The sequence below is a fragment of the Caloenas nicobarica genome, chromosome 2, assembly GCF_036013445.1.
Source record: "Caloenas nicobarica isolate bCalNic1 chromosome 2, bCalNic1.hap1, whole genome shotgun sequence".
NCBI lineage: Eukaryota > Metazoa > Chordata > Aves > Columbiformes > Columbidae > Caloenas > Caloenas nicobarica.
This window is the reverse complement of record NC_088246.1, coordinates 87,400,070-87,417,333: the sequence shown is the minus strand read 5'-3', so window position 1 is coordinate 87,417,333 and position 17,264 is coordinate 87,400,070. Positions and strand designations below refer to the sequence as shown.

General features: G+C 37.0%; 1 protein-coding gene across 1 annotated transcript in view; it reads right to left on the bottom strand.

The window, feature by feature from the left end:
• Positions 1-17,264, bottom strand: part of DNAH5 (dynein axonemal heavy chain 5) — a 126,282-nt gene that overhangs the window by 90,187 nt on the left and 18,831 nt on the right. The window contains exons 11-18 of the mRNA XM_065627932.1: positions 15,763-15,978; positions 12,975-13,082; positions 12,156-12,241; positions 11,154-11,475; positions 6,394-6,600; positions 4,559-4,730; positions 3,068-3,213; positions 85-247 (exon numbers count right to left, since the gene is read on the bottom strand). Of these exons, the coding sequence (XP_065484004.1) occupies positions 85-247; positions 3,068-3,213; positions 4,559-4,730; positions 6,394-6,600; positions 11,154-11,475; positions 12,156-12,241; positions 12,975-13,082; positions 15,763-15,978 (1,420 nt within the window). The remainder of the gene's footprint in view (positions 1-84; positions 248-3,067; positions 3,214-4,558; positions 4,731-6,393; positions 6,601-11,153; positions 11,476-12,155; positions 12,242-12,974; positions 13,083-15,762; positions 15,979-17,264) is intronic.

The following is a 17,264-nucleotide window of genomic DNA, read 5'->3' as shown; positions in this document are numbered from 1 at the left end:
CAGCTAATCTACAATATTGCCCCAACACATACTATCATCATGCAAAAGAAACATAAGCACAGAGCTACAGTACAATTTTCTTACCTGCAATTTTTTCCCTTATTTCCCTAGTGGGCACAACTGACTTCTCATTTTCTTTTCTGAGATGTACCTCAATGTCAAGTAACATGCTAATCAGCTCATTAGCAGCATCTTCCACCAGTGAGCTTTTTAAACGTAAAGTCCGAGAAGCTTTTATACAGAGCTCCTGTTATCAAACCAAAACAAACATACATTCTTATCTTCCCAGTTCTCATGTCTATTTCACGGTCATAGCAGCCTTTATTAACACGAATGTCAAGGCCTCAGATTTGTGGAAAAACAAGATCAATACACAGCATTATCTTTAAATTGGTTTGTTCCAAACTATTTAATGCTGTATTCTTTGTTGTGACAAACAAGACATCATGAATGTCTTTCAAAATTGCTGTGGCTTGTTTCCTAAATCACAACTCATCCATAGTTAGTCTCATGAATCAACGTTTATAAAGTCCAGTTCCATTAAAGGGCTCCCGAAAGCAAATGCTTCTTTATGTTCTTAACTTTCCAATTTAGATATGGAAGATTTAATTTTTCTTTCAATCATTGCCATTTTATATTTCTTGGTTGTTCCATAAGAAGTATCAGCCAATCATATTTCCTGTTTATAGCTAGACGGGAGATAAATTCTATCAAAAACTATATTTATGATTAGAATAAAGAAAATTATTAACTGGGGGTAGAAGAAATCAAAGAATGAGACATAATAAAATTCAGAAATGTATTAAAGTACTGTGCAGTTTTTTCTTAAATATTTATGGTAAAATTGATCACGTATGCATTAGCCAACTACCATTTTTAACTATAGCTGCCTTTTCATTTTTTCTGCTTTGTTATCCCCTATTTCTTTAAGCTTAATCAAACCTGGCTACTTCCATTTACTTGAAAATCAATAATTGGAAAAATTCAGCCATTAGCAAGATTCAGTCATTTCCAAATTTGATTCAGACTAATTGAGAGAGAAAGCAGATCTGATTTGCAATATCAGAGCAACTATTATACTAAACAAAGTATTCTGGATTTTTTTCCCCACTGTATAACTACTTTTTTGCAGCAACTTCTTTAGAAACTTAAACACAACTGTTAGGCAGCAGGACTTATTTCTAGTCCCTTCTAATCAAAAACTACAATAAGATTACAAACACTGTTACTGTTTTCATTATACCTGAAACCAGGGTTAGTATACCACTTACTCTGCTAACTCAAATTGATTGGCTGTTGTGGTGTTGTAATTGCTATGTAGCAGTTTAAATTTTCTTGCAGAAGATCAACATTAAGCAGTATCAATTATCACACAGTCCTGAGAAGTTTTTTGTGTCTACTCTCACATATTTTTACTTCAGTGAATATACGTTTTACTACCAAAAGGTTAAGTACACTAAGAGAAACAAAACTTTTATTTGTAGCATTTATTGCTACAAGAGGCCAGGGACAAAGATTACCTACATGATCTTCTACAATCTTTTCCAAAGCAAAGTTTATTCCAGGAGAAAATACAAGGTAGACATAATATCCTAAAATGCCAGAATATCTCACTATGGCCTCATAAAAATCATTCGCCATTCAATTTTATTACGAGCTCAATCACCTTTCTAACTGGCTAACGACTGACATGCTTACAGTTAATCCTCCTCAACATAAAAGTATTTTGATGTGTGAAGGAAAGGGATCTTCCCAGAACACTTTCATCTAGGTACTTGTCAGTATGTTTTGGATAGCCCGTTACCAACTCAGGAGAGCTTGAGATTAACAAAGATATTCAGTACACAATCGTTTCTGTAGTATTTACTCTCCCAGGCAACAAAGTGCACTTGTTAAGGAGTACGCAGGCATCAGATGGGCAATTCCCTTATTCAAAGGCACTAATAAGCAACAATGACAGAAAAAGACACTATCACAGAGGAAAAACATTTGAGTGTGTCCTGGTTTTGTTAAAAACAAGACCAGTTCTCTTTTAGTGAATTTTCCTTTCAGCTAAATTCTTCTAAGTGCCTTCTAAGTAACTGCAGTTTTCTGAATTTTTGCCCGTGTGTTTTTCGGACACTGTGCTCCGGACTGATAAGGGCAACCAATGGAATTCAGAAGAAGCTCATGTTTAGATTTGTTACTATAACAACCAGGAATTCTGATAAGATTTCACACGTTCTGTTGCGATAGGGGCGTATTTGCAAGGAGGGGCAGGCAGAACAGGTGGCTAAAACTGACCAACTGAGTATTCCATCCCATACACATCATACACCCTGTATAAGAGGGAGATCACGAGGGTCTCTCTCTCTTCAACCATGGCTGGCATCTGAAAAGGACTCTGCCTGTCGTCCCTGCAATCCAAGGCCTGAGACCGTGCATCCCTAAATCCAGTTCTGTTTTGCTGTAAAGTCCCACCCAGGACTTCTGGGTGCCTGCCCTGCAGCTGCTGGAGCCACGCCAGCTCCCAGCTCTGCCACCACTGGAGTCACACCAACTCCACACCAGGCAACCCTGTGCTACCCAGCAAATTCAAGATTGGTTTTGTATATTTTCTCTATTTATTAGTAGCATTAGTAAAGCCTTTAAAACCTTTCCAACTTGAAGTCTCTCTCTCTTTTTCCTTCCTACCTTCCTATCACCTTCCCTTAGTGAGGACTTTTTCCTATGCGGAGCGGTGTGGGGGGAGGTGCACGGAGACGGGATTAGCAGAGAGCATCTGCCACATTTATTGTCACCTTGCAATTAAACCTTGACAGAGTGATATCAAAGCATAAAAGAAATATCATACAGTAATTGGCTTGACATTATTAAGCTCAAAAAATAACATCTCAGCTCAGGCCTCTTTGCATTTGGTTTTTTTTGTTCCTTTTTAAGGTTCCAGCCAAGCAAGTAGGGATTTCCTTACTGTATTTTCCCATGCATGCTTCATGAATTCTGCACTGGTTTTATCTTATATAAAAAAGGGGAAATAGCTTAATTCAAAGTTATTGAACACTTCTTTATGAAACTTTAATCTAATAACCTGAGTCTTTTGGAGAAATTCCTCACAGCTCAGTGGTTCATCTTCAGGCAACTTACAGAGTGGCACTCTGCTCATTTCTTGAAGGACAGCATCAATGCGAAATTCAACCAAGTCATTCACTCGATCAAGCAATGATTCCAGCCCAGCTTTTGAAGCAAACGGAAGATTAAAGACAAGCTTAAAAGATTGAAACAATTGTCTTTGCAGGGACCTGCTTGAATTTTTACTTCAACAAAATATTATATTCAATTTTATATGAATTCTACACCTTAACCAGCTTACTTCAAACATCTAAACTTTCATGGCAAGGTTTACCATTGAAATCATAGCGTAACATATGCTCATCTAGCATATACTACCCATATCCTAAAAGATACCAGGCAAAATACTATAAACATATATAAAATGAGCTTAAAGTATATGCATTTCAAACACAAATACATTAAAATTCAGTTCAGGTCCCAGAATACTTCTCCTATAGCTTGAACTAGTTACCACTTGGAGAACCTACTAGCAACAGAAACTTTTGACAAATAAAATGTCTGTTCTTATTAGAAGCCAAATAATAGTTAACAGGGAAAAAAAAATCACTAGAATTTTCAGAGTTTAATAGCAATTTGCTTTCAATGCTGAGATTGAAATAGCAGCAAGGTGCCTGTTCCAGACTTAAACTGCTTGTATTATTCAAAATTAAATTGAGTGTAATGTCAGGTTAGCATCCAAAATGCATTTTAATTTGCCATTTCAACTAAAGAAAATGCCCACTATAACTACTTACATCATCTTAAAAAAACAAAATGTTTGATGTAGTAATTAAGCTGAAGTAAAAGGAACTTGCTATCTTGAGAAACAATATGCATCTCAGTGAAATCTTGTGATAATCTTTAGAAAAAAACTACAAGCTCGTCTGTTTACTAAAGTTGTTGCCCAAAATGCGTGTGCATGAGTTTTAAAAAGACTGATGTACAAAAAAAAAAAGGTTAACATGAAAAGCTGTTGAGCAGGGACAGTGTCAGCTCAGTTGAGATATTATTCCCTGTGAACTTGTTTTCTACATTATAGAAACAAAAGGCAAGATTAGGAAAAGTCTGAAACCTAGGAGCTCTTTTAAAAAGTAGATATCATGCTGAGATTTCAGAATACACAGGACCTTTTGCACACTACCTTATGCTTGGTTTAACTGCTATCCCATCCACATTACAGAATCACAGAATGTTAGGGATTGGAAAGGATCTCGAAAAATCATCTAGTCCAATCTTCCTCATCCAGTCCAATCCCCCAGTAAAAATTTGACAAATATGTGAGACAAAAAGAAGGTGTTGTTTTAAAGCAGAGGTTTCATGAAGTACAGGACGGGTGAAAATTCCAATTTCTTTCACATGTAAGTCAATTAAGTGCAAATCACATAAAGGATAGTAAGCTTAATATTATAGCCTGCATTTGCATAGAAACAAACAAGCAGAAGTTAATGGAAGGAGGCAAGTGACTTACCTAGCTTGTGAAAAACTGTATTAATGTATTTCTCAATATTCAAGGATGTCCACGTCAGTAACATTAGACCTGGCTCTATAGCATCATCTACATTTGCTAACCAAGGAGCCATCAGTTGTTCCATAGGCTGTTGTATTTTTAGTTTAATTCTTTTATATTCTGCCAGCATCATCTGAAGTAAACAGAGAATGAAAGTATTACTTAACATACACTGATTTGAACCTCTTCACATACACATATTTATCACAACCTAAACTAAGAAAAATCCTCTGGGTATACATCACTGAAATAATTAAATAATTAATTGTTTGGGAAATGTTTTCATTATTTTTGGCAGAAGTTCACTATTTGTTGCTCTTTATAATAATGTAAGTACTACTTCACATGAAAATTCATCATTGTACATTGTACTGGATTTGGTTGGGATAGAGTTAATTTTTTTCATATCAGTGTGTCACCATATTTTATATCTGTAACCAAAACAGTGTAGATAACACATGGATGTTTTGGATATTGCTGAACAGTGCTGATCCAGCATTGAGACTTTTTCTGCTTCCCACACAGCTCAACCAGTGAGGAGTCTGGGGATACAAAAGAAGCTGGGAAGGAACACAGTTGGGAGAGCTGACCCCAACTAATCAAAGGGATATTCCATACCTACAGCATCATCCTAAAATTAAAAGCTGGGGAAAGAAGAAGGAAGGTGGATATTCAAAGCTATGGTGTTTGTCTTCCCAAGCAACTGTGATACAGTCTTGGTTTCCTGGACATGGATATACACCAGCCTGCTGATGGAAGTAGTAAATGAATTCTTTATTTTGCTTTGCTTGCTTGTGTGGCCTTTGCTTTTCCTATTAAATTGTCTTATCTCGACCCACATGTTTTCTCTTTTAACCTTTGGATTTTCTCCCCCATCCCACCCCAGGGAGTAAGTGAGCATCTGTGTGATGCTTAGCTGCCTACCAGTGCTAAACCACAACATAGAAAAAGGTTGCAAATTTCAGCTCTAATTGGATATTCCAGGAGACAAAAAAAAAGTATCTAAGTGAACTTGAACTTTTCAGCAGCTTATTAGATCAGCTTTACCAGAACTTTAATACGGTATTTGGTTTCTGATGCATCTTTAAATAGCTGATCTAGTTTCATCTGTTTTGGAAAGAAACAATCCTGGCAATAACTTTATGACCTAATATGACATTTTTTTTCTCATTTCAGAATCAAGCAGCCCTTTTGAAGCTATAGTTTTCTGGACACCTGTCTTTGAATCCTCATCTTGTGTCATCAAGAACCTTGGCTGTTCATAGGCAGGCAAAATGATCCAAAGAATTTAAAAGATGAGAGAAAGGGAAGTTTTAGCATCTCTTTTTAAAACTATTCTACAGACATTTATGTAAAACACTGGTGCAGGAACTATGCTCCTACTTGCTGCATGCTTTACACTTTTTAAAGGCATACCAGCTGTTCCTCCCTCCCAGCTATTCTCCAAAACAAAGCGTATACAATGTTGACTTCATTATTGGTTGTGAGATGAATTTCCTATCATTTAGAAAGCAGGCAGAGTGAGACACCTTGTGAGCCTCCTTTCCTCCTCATCTCTTTCCCAAGCTCTGCAGAGCTTCCCTAAACCTGTCCATCTTTGAAGTGACTTCACAGAAAATACAAAGCAAACAAATCCTTTTTAAAATGCCTCAATACAGTCATAAAGATAAAAAATAGATTTGCAAATGTTTTCCTAATGTTTAGTAGTTGGTCTCCATTTTTTCTCTTCCATATATATAGAACTTTGACGTCTTAATGTACATTACACATAAATAAAATAAATAAAATAAACCCACGTGCAAATTGTTGACAATCTTCTTATACCAGTCTCTCTTCTGTTGAATAATACTTGCAAATGGTGGGATTTCAAGGCACATGTGAGCCATGCAATCTGTTTCTCTGATTAAGGTTAATATTTGAGGGTCAAAATTGACAAATAATTCTCCTGTTTCTGGAGCTTTTACCAAGAGGGATGACTGAAGTCCTCTTTTAGTGAATTCAATCTGCAGGAAACAGAGTCATCATTCCTGATCAGACAAGCCAGTACAACTAAATACTTTGTTTTGGACGTAAGTATCACTTTGGCAGATAATAAAATCAGGTATTGCTCACAATAAAGTTCAATATAGTATGAGTCAACAACTAAACTTTATTAACACTATATTTAAGTACCCAAAAGCTTAAAAATCAAATTAACTGTTCTTTATCCAACAGACAATTTTCTGTTGGTTCTTGGATATCATCAACTGCATTCCACAGTCCAACATCAAAAGCAGAGCCATGGACTTTCTTAGTCCAATTCTCTTACATTTGAACTCTCATTTCCTTAAACTTATTGCACATCCTGTAAAAAACCTGCACACAACCTTCTTGATGAACTAAACTGTTCTTGGGTAACTTCTTCAGATATCTTTTGAATAAACTCATCCTTGTTTGTCCTTTCACTTGTTTCACACTTCCTAACAGATACATCACACTCCAATCTTAGTGGAACTCCCAATTATATCCAATCTCTGCACAAATTTTTAAAAATAATAAAATTAATGTTTATTATAGGTTTGGGGTTTTTTAATTCTTAAAAGGGAAGCCTAATCACACTACTGGTTTAGCTGCCTTATTTGAATATTAGAATAACACTTGTTTCCCATAGAATTAGAATGGAGAGCATTCATAAGACCACCACACATGGAAAATTTAGCTGGTACAAGGAAGAAGTCATGCCTTAAGTAGGGAAATATTTCCTACATGAAAAACTTTGCTGCTTTTCCTATTTTCCAGTTGTTCTTTTGCTGACATAATTTTATCGTTCTTTATTCACTTCTCCAATTTCATATAACACGTTATATTGAGATGGAGCTTGTTTTTAAGCAAGAGTTTCATAACCCATTGATTTCTTTCAGTGTACTTTTTCCTTTTTTCATGAAAAACAACTATATTTTGGACATGAAAGAGGGTGCAAATTTTCAGTGTGATTATACCACTTCCTTCAGCTGTATCAGGTACTATGATGACATTTTAAGCAGCATTTTTCGAGAAATTATCTAATCAAGTTTTGTCAGTGAAGTTGTCATGCTCTACTCACTAGCATCAAAGTCACCCACCACAGCTGCCATAAATAGGAGCTTATGTTTTATCTGCAAAGTCCACCAGTAAATCTTACTGCACTCTTCTTTGGGCTTCAGAATCGCTATTCCCATTATCGGTCTCCTCCTCTCACATTTATGGTTTTTTCCATGCAATTTTCATTGTTAAGGTAACAAATATTGGTAACAGAAATAAGGGATACATTGAAGGCACAAATCTTATGCTGCCATAGAATTACAGTAACTTTCATACTTCCTGGTATTTTATTATTTTAACATGTCTAAGTTGAACATCATCTCTAGCACAAAAATAATGGTTTTAAATCTTATGCTATTAAAAAAAAAAAAAAAAAAATATCAACAAGGTGGTAACCATCCACTAACGAACAGGCTAAAAGGGTGAAAAAATATTCAGAAATATCAGAAAGCACCACTAAGCTTAACTATTTCCATTGTATTGAAGAATAAAAAGTAGTAGGAGCTACAGCCGTATTTCTGCTACATTTGTATTCCCCACAGGCCACTTGCTCGCCTCGCCTTTTTCTCTTGTTCAGCAGTAAAGCAGGAGCTCCACCTTGTGTTCTATGGAGCTCACGTCCACATCCATCTGCACTCTTGTTGCATCGAGAGAAAAGACTACTGAAAAATAGTTATGGGTTTTTTGCTGTATCTGGTAGACAAATGCATTGACGTTAAAGTGGATATACTTTTCATGTATTTTCAAGGCATGTATACTTGTTTCAAAAACTTGAAATTGTCTTCAAATCCACCTCCCTTTGCTCCCATCTATCAAGATTGGAGGAGGCTCAGGGGGTTTATATGGCTGCCAAGCGCAATTTGATGCTGCAATAGGAGAAACCAGACGCTTGCTTTTAACACCAATCAGAATCAGGTCATTAGGACCTCACAAAAAAGGCACCAGTTCAGGGGAGACGCCCTGGATGTCACAGTCATTTTGTAACAGATGAAAGGAGAATGTATTTGACTGCTCCATCAAGGCACGGAACATGTCATAAAATCTAACCACTAGATCATCTAGCCAAAGAAGGCACATGTAGTCCCACAAGATGCATACAACCTCCTTAGTCTTCATAGCTGAGACAAAGAGTATATCTTAAAAGTGCCCAGACAGGGACGTGATAGCAGCAGCAGGTACAATTCAGTGAAAGCTATCATCAGTGTACTTGGAACGATGCAGGTATCCAGCAGAGTACTGGAATCAAAACAGAAACCGAGTCCAAGACAGAAACACTAAACACATGCCAAAGGCTTCCTGAAGCATCACAATTCCTCTTCTGTAAAACATGAGGGACATGCAAAACATACCAGCTCTCTGTGAAGAGCACATGAAATCAAAGATAGGCTTCTCAAGTTACCAGAATAAGCACTTGAAGTTAAAGATAACAATGGAAATTTTCTTTACTGCCCAGGAGTAGGACCAGTTATACAGAGGTCAGTAGTGCCAAACTTAGATCTGATGTACCTGAAACATTACGTATAACGAAAGAACAGTTGAGGTAATACCCTTCAGGTTCCTTGATTCCCAACTGCCACCATCTTCAAAACAGTCATCTGGAGATTCTTATCCTTCTTTTTCAGATCTGAGAGGCTGAGGCAAAATTTTCTACAACATGCTCTTTGCCAAGGCAACAAAGAAAACTGAGGTGGAAAATATGCCAACAGGATAGTAGAAACTCACAGAGATTTTAAGGCTATAAGGTAGTCCCTGCAGAAGCCATTTGATAATATGAAGGCAGTCAGAGGTTCTGTGTACAAAACCCAAAAGGGCAAAATCAGACACATGAGATTTAGAAATTAAGGTAAACCATATTTTTTGAAGAAAGTCTTACGAGGAGCGGTTGAGGGAACTGGGGCTGTTTAGCCTGGAGAAAAGGAGGCTGAGGGGAGACCTGATCATGGTCTACAACTACCTGAAAGGAGGTTGTAGCGTGGAGGGGGTTGGTCTCTTCTCCCAAGTAGCAAGTGAGAGGATGAGAGGAAATGGCCTCAAGTTGTGTCAGAGGAGGTTTAGACTGGATATTAGGAAAAAATTCTTCACGGAAAGGGTTGTCAGGCATTGGAACAGGCTGCACAGGGAAGTGGTTGAGTCACCAGCCCTGGAGGTGTTTAAAAGGCATTTAGACGAGGTTCTTAGGGACACGGTTTAGTGCTAGAGATAGGTTAGGTTATGGTTGGACTTGATGATCCTGAGGGTCTCTTTCAACTGAAATGATTCTATGATTCAGACTACAAAGTGTTCTGCCTTATCAAATGGTTGACAGGAAATGAAATGACTCTATACTGGGTCTGGCTGGGATGGAATTAATTTTCTTCATAGCAGCTTGTATGGTGCTATGTTCCAGATGCATAATCAAAACAATGCTGATAACACGCTAATGTTTTAGCTGTCACTGAACAGTGCTTGCACAGTATCTGTTTCTCACTCTGCCTCCTGCAGTGAATGGATTGGGGAGTGGGGGAATGGGTGCACAAGAGGTTAGGAGGGGAGAAAACCAGGCAGATGTCCAGAAATAACCAAAGGGATACCCCATACTATATAACGTCATGCTCAGCAATAAAAAGAGTTTGGCAGGGGTTGAGGGGGTTAGCCATCTTTTGTTCTGGAACTGGCTGGACATTGGTCTACCCATGGGAGGTGGTGAGTCATTGCCTTTGCAACACTTAGTTTTCTTTCTCCACTTCTCCTTCACTTACTAAACAATTTCTCTTGACCTACAGGTTTTCTTCTTTTACTTTTCCTTTCCTCTTCTTTGTCTCACTGAGTGGGAAGTCAGTGACAGGGTGGGGAGTGAGTGAGCACCAGGGTTAATCCGTAACAGGCTCAAAACACATTTGTGCACTGATTATGTTATTAATTCTACAGGATGCTCTATCTGCTGAGGGTGCATGCTTTTTACATATGCATTCGTTTGGAGTGTACCCACGGATCATCACTCAAAAAGCAAATCTATATTGTCCAGACCAGAGGAAACCTCTGTGTCTGCTTTTATCTTAAGCTTCCCAACTGACAGAACTCCTCTCCGCACCATGATCTTCTAGCACCAGAGTCAGCAGGATATGGCAGAGAGAGGGGCAGCAAAGGCTACCACTGAATCTTCATTATACATTTCCATAATAACGATTTTTCATTATAACTTCTTAGTTATAATGAAGGTCTTCCAGTTGCTCCTAAATTCAGGTACAGGAAGTACAGGCACTGCTTATTAATAGAAACACTTTATAAGGAAGTACCTTTTCTTATTCCACTCCTCACTTAAGAGACACCCTAAGTCAATATATACTTGCATACTGCTACTAGCCAGAGATTCCTTCGCACTGCTGTAACCCAATGTTTTGTTGAGGGCTGAAACAACAGGAATCCAGTCTGGTCTGTACACCTATTAGTCTACCAACAACAAAAATCCACCACATTTTTTTTAAAGAAATATCCAAATCAAAATCAGCTGTTTTACCTGCTGAAGCCATCCCCTGTGGTAGATCACCTCAAACTCCATAAGAACTTTTGCTACTTTGTTGTAGTTGTGGATTATGCGTTTGCCATCTGGTGTTTGCAGAACAGCTGGGTGCTGCTGGAAAGACTTCATGGGCTCCTGGATCCTGTAGAATAGGTGACGTGCCCACAAGATCTTACCAGCTATTGGAGGCAGATTACGAGCCAGTGGAGGGTCCTGCTTCTGCCCAGTGTAGAGCTTACAGACTGTTTCTATGTCATGACCATAGTTTTGAAGTATTTTCTGATACTTTTCATTAATGCCAAGATTAGGGATTTGTAATCTGTTTAGGAAAAAAAAATCATTAAAAAATTCCTTTAATACTTCTGAAATTCTTCTGATATTGTTGTTGGAAAATACAGTCGTTCCAGGTTCCCTTGCATTCTTTAGAAAATAACTACTTAAGCAGCAGTTTTCACTAAATCTTGAACAAATGCTGTCACAACCTGATTCTAAGCAACCAAGATTTAGACCAGATGATAAAATTTTCCAAGTCAGCCTACACATTTTCTGTTTTGTCACTGTTTTCAAACACTGAGCTAAAATTATGTGCAGCAAACTGTAACCAATCCACCACTAACAGTCTACTCCATTAAACAGAATATTAGAAGAAAACTGATACAATAAAGACTGAGGTTGTGAATTTATCAAGACAAACTTCACTGTTTCCTAATACAAGCATTTACTCTCTCCTAACTGTACTGTGGTAATAAATTAATGTCATTGTTCAAGGAAAAAGCTAAGGCAAATATGTTAACAGCCATAAAGTGTTCCTGTACTTAGGCTAATTTTGAAAGATTCTTTAACAGAGCTGAACAGTTGAGTGAGAGGAGGTTGAGTTGTTTTTTATTTGTTTGTATTTAAGGAGATGCCTCCTGATCTGCTTCCCCCACTTCACACCATCCTCAAAGTGTTATTTCCATTTCCTTGCAGAATTCTAGCAATCTAAACAGGACATAGTACCTTTCAAATTTCTTCAGCATACTCAGTGCTCTTTCAGTGTTCGGAATATTTTCAAATGTGATGCTCATGAAAATCCTTAATTGATCCTGAAGGAGAACAAATAATTCTACAGCAGAGATCTACATAATTCACAGACCTCAAATATATCAGGTATTACTTGTCAGAATTTATCATGCACTATATTAGAACTTAATTTTTTTATCTAAAACTAACCTCAGTAAATATCAATTTTCCCTTTCTTCCTTCTCTCAAGAATTAAACAAAATACAACCAGCTTTCAAGGCATTTTCTTTCCAAGCTCCCTCTGTAGCTGTGCAACCAACAAAAGCTTTTCTATCCTTAAATGCTCCACCATGCTGAGAGCCTTCAGAGAACGCTTGCTTACCTCTTTGGCAGTCAAAGCAAGCCAAGCATTTTTTTCCTCTACAGATACCTTTTCCTTCCACCAACCTGTGATTTCAGAACTATGAGAAAGTTAATCATCTGACTTATTTGTGCTATGCTCCCACTCACCCAATGAAATAATCTATTTTTTTTTTTTATTCTTGCTAGCATAACTTCCAAATCAAGTACATTAATGAAAAAATCCTTTTGTTGCAGGCCCCCAAGGCCCCTTCTGGCCTATTCCATGAAACTGCTCTGAATGTTAGATAATAAATGTAAGCTTTAAAGAGGACATATATTAGAATATTTTTCCATTTTCAGAAGAGAAACTTTGAGATTTGTATAATTTGTTTGGTGGCAACTCTGATGGAGGTATTTTTGTTTTCATGAGGATTCATCTGTAAATTAAATTTCTATGTGAATCATAAAACGTACATGAAGATCATTTATCTCTTTGCAAAACTCTTCATATTCTTGGTCAAAATCAGTCTTCCGTTGATCCAAGAAATTGTAAGGCCTTTTCTTCATGGTGTCAACAATGCTCTAAACAGTTTCACAGAAAAAGAAAATTATTACCAAAAAAAAATTGTCTTATCAAAAAGACTTACCACACCAAAATATTTAGTACAACAGTTTGTGCACATTCACATTTTACCCTTGCCTTTACTCACCAGTATTTGTTGAGCAACATAAGTAAACCACTTAGATGACATATTTGCAGGAAAAATGTAGGTGCAATGGCCATATGAATTTCATTCATATTATTTGCTTCTGCTTTAAGTCAATTAGAACTGACAGAGTCTTGCATTTCATTCAAGACATTTGTTACCCATTAAATAACCTCTCATGCAGAGGTTTATTATTTCTATTTAGAAGTCAATAAAGTTCAACACAGAAAAATATTTTCACATTAGTACTTTCCACATCTTTAAATTAACTGATTCCGTACACAAATAGACTATTCAAAAGTCTCAGTAAGATGAAGCGCATCACCAGCCCAAGACTTAATATAGCTGCTGCCCACTGAAATGAAAGTATATCTTAAGCAGCATCTCCCCTGAGCTCTGTACACAGTTAAAGGACTTCAAATGATGAACCACTGTTCAAATTCCTAGTAGTTTACAACAGTATAGCTATGAAGCTAAACACATTTTCAGTACTGAAGATTTCCACCATTTTGTTATAAGTCAACTGAACTTCAGTTTTATGTCTTTGCTGTACAGAAAAATTCCATCTTTTTCTCTAAAAACAAGCAAATCCTACATAGCAACTAAGTGGTAAAGCATAAAGAACTGCAATATAACATCCTGCTTTAAAATTTTTTCAAGTCATGTAACTATAGTTATGATCCATGTCAAGTATTTCAGTACCTCAATTTTATCACTGTTAAAAAGGTACAATCACTTTCTGCCCTTTATGCATACTATCCAGTACCTTCCACATACTATTTTCTACCTCAGCATGTATAATTCCCACTCACCCCACTCCCCCTGCAAATGAAATTAATTTCACAGTAATGAGGTCTCACACAAAGCTTCAATGGATAATGGGGTATATCTGTATAGAGTTTGTTGACTGCACCACAGCCTGGGCTAATGGTCACAGGCAGCTCTTCAAATACAAAGGCCTCAAATAAATGAGATGTCTGTGTTACAGCCTACCAAAACAGTATCTTGAAAGAAGCTTGAGTTGCTAAGAAGCCTGCTGGGACAGCTTTAAAGAGCAGCTCTCAGTGAAGGGAGCGAAATTTAGAGCAGCCCATACCCATCCTGTCCATGTGGAATAGACTTGGAACAAGCCATCCTTCTAATTGTGCCCAAGTTTCTTCTCAGAATACCACAGAGGAGAACGAAGGAGAGAACTGGCTACTGTGAAGGATGCAGTCAAGGAATCAAAATCCTGGATTGCAACAGGGAGTGAATCAAACCAGGATGGACCATGGAATTCTTACATTTTACCACATAGTTATTTAACTAAAACAAAGTGATTAACTCACTGCCATAACAAAAGCGAAAGACAGAGTAAAGTAAATTAGAAGGCCACATTTTTCTGTACTGCCATTGTATCACATGTGATCTCTAAAAGTAGTCTACAAACTCCAGACATTGAATACTTCTGATTTATTTTAATATTTACAAATGGCACAAATATGACACTGCACTAAGAAAGATACATATTAAGGTAAGTTAACTCAGGTTCAGGAAAAGCAGGGAAGACTCTACTTGCTAGAAAAGAAATTCTCAGAAGAAAGGAAAAGAACATGACTTAGCGTATTTCAATTCTTAAGAGAGCTCCTTGCTGTTTAAAGCCTCACTCCTATTAAATTAAGGACCAGGAAAGAAGCCTTGAATAGTAATACTAACACTCAAAGGGATTTCACTATTCCAAAAGAAAAAACCTCAACTTGGAGAGCTTTCCAGAGCAAACTAACTGGAGAAATTTCCCTCTTTCCCTCACCCCAAAGACATCCATCTGTGAATTAACTCTTACTTCCCTCAGAAAACACACAGCTTTTGATTATGCTCTGGATCCAGAGTACAGTTTTTAAGTAAACCTAATAATCTGTTTTGCTGTAATAAAACTCACTATTCCATTAATGAAAGAAAGTGAATCTGAGAGTCTAAGGTGTTGTAGGGAGTTGGCTTGCTTTGGTTTTGTTTTTCTTAAATTACTTATTTCAAGAAATCAAAGTTATATTTGTTTGTATTTATGCAGCACAGAAATGGAACTGTCTCTTGTTTCACTCCAAGCTGCAAGGAAAATATGACTGCAGCATCAATTACCAGGACTACACAGCCAGCCGCACTGGTGGGCGTTGATCAGGTACCCCCAGAATAATGGGCAGGAGATAAAGACAGTCAACACTTTCACAGCTAGCAAAGTATTTGTAAAGTCAGAAATGTTGCACTTCTCAGTTTTTCCCCTAAGCATAACACAAAACCATGGCTCCAATTACTCCTGTTACAAAGTCCCCCCATTTTGTTGTTTTTTTTCACTCAACTTTGATTTTAACACACCTCATTCATGTGTCCACCTGCCCCTTTTCATCTTGTCTGCTCACTTCCCCAGCAATCACATATTTACATTGCTAACTATTACCCAGTAATTTTAGCACAACTTAAATAGTTGATTTTTCTCTTGATAAACATTTTCTAATTTGCATCATTATTTATTGTCTAGAGCTCAAGTCAGACTGACAGGATATCAAAAATTTACTATGTACCTCATATCTTGTGATCATTCCTTCCAATCCCTCTATCTTAGACTCCTGTAGAACTGAGTAGGTTTTTATAGTATTGAAAACATCTATTATCTTTACCAGACGTCGATGAAAGGTTTCAAACTTTCCAAAGATATAGACCTCACTAAAATTAAACTGTCTTTCAGCTGGATTTTGTTCCAATTTCTCTTTTACCTGGTGAAAGCAATGTTGATACTCCTAAAAACAAAGAGGAATTTAAACAAAGAATGTCAAGCATATAATAAAAGGGACTGTCATCAGCTAGAACAAAATTTATGTAGGCAGATTTTATCCTAACTTGATAGCAAGTAGTTTTATCAACAATCATGAACACTACAAAGAGTAACAGAATTTGTCTCTGAAAACTAGCCCAACAATACCATTACAGGATCACACATTTCATCAAATGAATGAACTGCACATGTATGTATTTGTACATTCCATCCTTAGCTAGAGCGAAATCCTGTTCCTTCCATTTTATAGCAGAGCTTGATGTGCTTACTGAATACCCAAGATGACAACCCCGATTTCAGTTTTCAGACACTGAAAATAATTATTGTGTGCTGAGCAGTTTTATCAAGTAATAGAGTTCCAAATTTTCCAAAATCACTTTCCAGAACAAAAACATTTCTGAAGTTAGAATGCTGCTCCATTGCAGCTTCCAGTTTTCATTCTGCTTTGCTAACTGGGCACAAACCTTACTCCAAACATGTTTAAATAAAATTCTTCCCAAAGTCAGATTACATAGTCAACAGATTTGCCTGAAATTGTTACTTTTGAGAGTAGTTCTCTTTAAAATACAATGTTCATTGGTTTTTAGCACATATATGTGTGAAGAACCCCACTTGGAGATATTAATACAAAGGGCCCAGATTTTCTCAAATTGTTAGTGATTCAAATTTTAAGTTTTTACCTATTGATTTTCTGAAAGCTTTTGGAACTAAAGAGACTCAAATAAAAACCTAACCTTCAACTTATTTTAATGCAGCAACTGAATAATTTGCTATATCTTTATAGAAGTATACAAATTTACTGCTCGTTGCTGATGGTAAGATATATAAATTTATGTTAACTTATGGTAGAACTACACAAGATTTGTTGTTTCAGAAGGTGTCAGGATACAGTTCTAGTCTTCCAAACACATATTATTAAGAAATCAAAAAGTAATGATGGAAAAAAACTAATATGAAGCTTTCGATACCTACAGGGAGGTTATAGAGAAGACAGAGATAGGCTCTTCACAGTTAATACATGGGCAGAGGCCAAAAGGCAACAGGCATAAATTAAAACAGAAGATGAACTGACTGGGTGTAAGGAGTAAATATTTCACCCTAAGGACAGTCAAGCAGTGAAAGATGTTGCCCAGAAAGGCTGTGCAGTCTCTCCATCCTTGGAGAACTTCAAGACAGCACTAGATAAAGGACTGGGCAACCAAGCTGCCCCTGTTTTGGCTTTGAGCAGAAGGTTGACCTAAATGCCTGCTG